Source organism: Barbus barbus (assembly GCF_936440315.1).
Source record: "Barbus barbus genome assembly, chromosome: 19".
Lineage (NCBI taxonomy): Eukaryota > Metazoa > Chordata > Actinopteri > Cypriniformes > Cyprinidae > Barbus > Barbus barbus.
In genome coordinates this window covers 930684-932427 of record NC_136747.1, presented here as the reverse complement: position 1 = coordinate 932427, position 1744 = coordinate 930684, and the positions used below count along the sequence as shown (strand labels likewise).

The 1744-nt window shown below is 61.5% G+C and overlaps 1 protein-coding gene across 1 annotated transcript; it reads right to left on the bottom strand.

The window, feature by feature from the left end:
* Nucleotides 1–362: 362 nt before the first annotated feature.
* LOC306885357 (uncharacterized protein) lies at nt 363–1432 on the bottom strand. The gene is made up of 2 exons (XM_079441815.1): nt 1311–1432; nt 363–1273 (listed from the first exon to the last, which is right to left on the bottom strand). Exon 2 carries the CDS (start codon nt 1209–1211, stop codon nt 486–488), a length of 726 nt encoding a protein of 241 aa, XP_079297941.1. The 5' UTR covers nt 1212–1273; nt 1311–1432; the 3' UTR covers nt 363–485.
* Nucleotides 1433–1744: the final 312 nt, after the last annotated feature.

The following is a 1744-nucleotide window of genomic DNA, read 5'->3' as shown; positions in this document are numbered from 1 at the left end:
CCATCCCGATACGCTCGAAGGGGACCTCTATAATGGGCAGGGGAATGAGCGGAGAGGGGGGGTGGCGACTTTGGGGACGTTAGCTGACAGGTCAGGCAGGCCCTGCAGAACTGCTTAACCTCGGCCTCCAGGCCGGGCCAATGAAATCAATCCCGGATCCTTTGCACTGTATTTTGTGCGCCCAGGTGTCCCGCCGCTGGATGAGCATGAGCCAGTTGAATCACCGCTTGTGTCTGAGAGCGGGGCACCACGAGCAGGCGTTTTTCCTCCCCTCTCCGCTGAGCGACACAATACAACAGCCAGTTCTCCACGATGAAGTGGGGGAAGGGATGCGGCCCCGGCTGGCAGTCCTTTCCCTCTAACACTCGGACCTGTCGCCAACTATGTTTTAGACGCTCGTCGTCTCTCTGGGCCTGTCCAAACGAGCCCCCTCCCACAACCTGTTGGTACACATCAAAGTAGACGTTAGTATTATGGGAAGGGGACTAACCTTCTCGCCCACTGTCGGTGGCCAGGAGAACGGGACGGTGACGAGCTCCAGTCCGCGTTCGTCGTCCGTGGCGACCCCCTCTTGGGCTGGCAGACCGTGTCGAAGCAGCGAGTAAGGCATCGAGGCCGGGCCAATCTCTCCCCAGCAGAACGTCAACTGGCAGCTTCCGCATTATTCCCACCTCAACGGGCCAGGAGCCCGGGCTCGTGGAGATTATTATCCGCCGCATGGGGACTTCTCGGGTATCGCCGTGGACAAACGCAATGGGCAGTCTGGTCTTCGTCTCGCTGCGTGGCGAAAGGATTCTTGCATGCACCAGACTCACGGCGCTACCTGAGTTGAGGAGGGCTTGGTGGGGGCGGCCGTAGATTTTTACCTCAGCTTCCAGGGCTCCGCGAGGCAGCTCTTGATGTACTACACAGCCTGCCAGCCAAGGTTGCGGTGGAGAGGACGAAGAAGCGGTGGGCATGGTAACATCCTGAGGTCCAGGGGCCGCCGCTCTGTTCGCTGGACGAGAGGTGCCCTCCGGCATGCGTTGCTCCTGGCCCACCCTCCGGGGAAAAGGCGGACCTCGCTCCCCGGCATCCCGCTGTTGGGCCGCCTCAGCCAGCTCGATCGCCTCGACTAGTTCCAGAGTGGTGGCCGGGTTCCGCATTGCGACGGCCTGACGAAACGAGCGGGGTAGGGCTCGTAGGAGGCGACTGACGATGACTCGTTCCATTACCTTGGCGGCTGTTGGGGACCCCTCCAGTAGCCAGTGTTGGGCGAGACACGTGAGATCTGCTGCCTGCGACCGAGCGGGCTTCCGCGGCTGATACACCCAATCGTGGAATTGCTGTGCCGCACAAACATATGAGAGCCCCACTCGGGCAAGAATTTCCCGCTTCACCTCGGGGTAACGCGTTGCGGCGTCGGCCGGTAGGCTGAAGTACGCCCTCTGTGCTTCGCCGGGTAGGAGTGGGGCCAGCGCGCTCGCCCAATCTTCTGGGTCCCAACCCTCCGTAACGGTGGTGGTCTCGAACAACTATAGAAACGCCTCTACATCGTCCTGCACTGACATTTTCTGCAGTAATTGGACCGCCTGCCGCCGGGGGTCAGGCAATGGAACATGCTGGCGGGCGGCCATCCGGAGCTCCGCGATCTCTCGGTCAGTCTGGCTCTGTCGAGTGGCCAGGTGCTCTGCGATCTGGTGTTGCCGCAGACTGACCTCCGTGAGCTGCCGTAGGAGCTCTTCCATTTCCTAGGCTGGGGGAG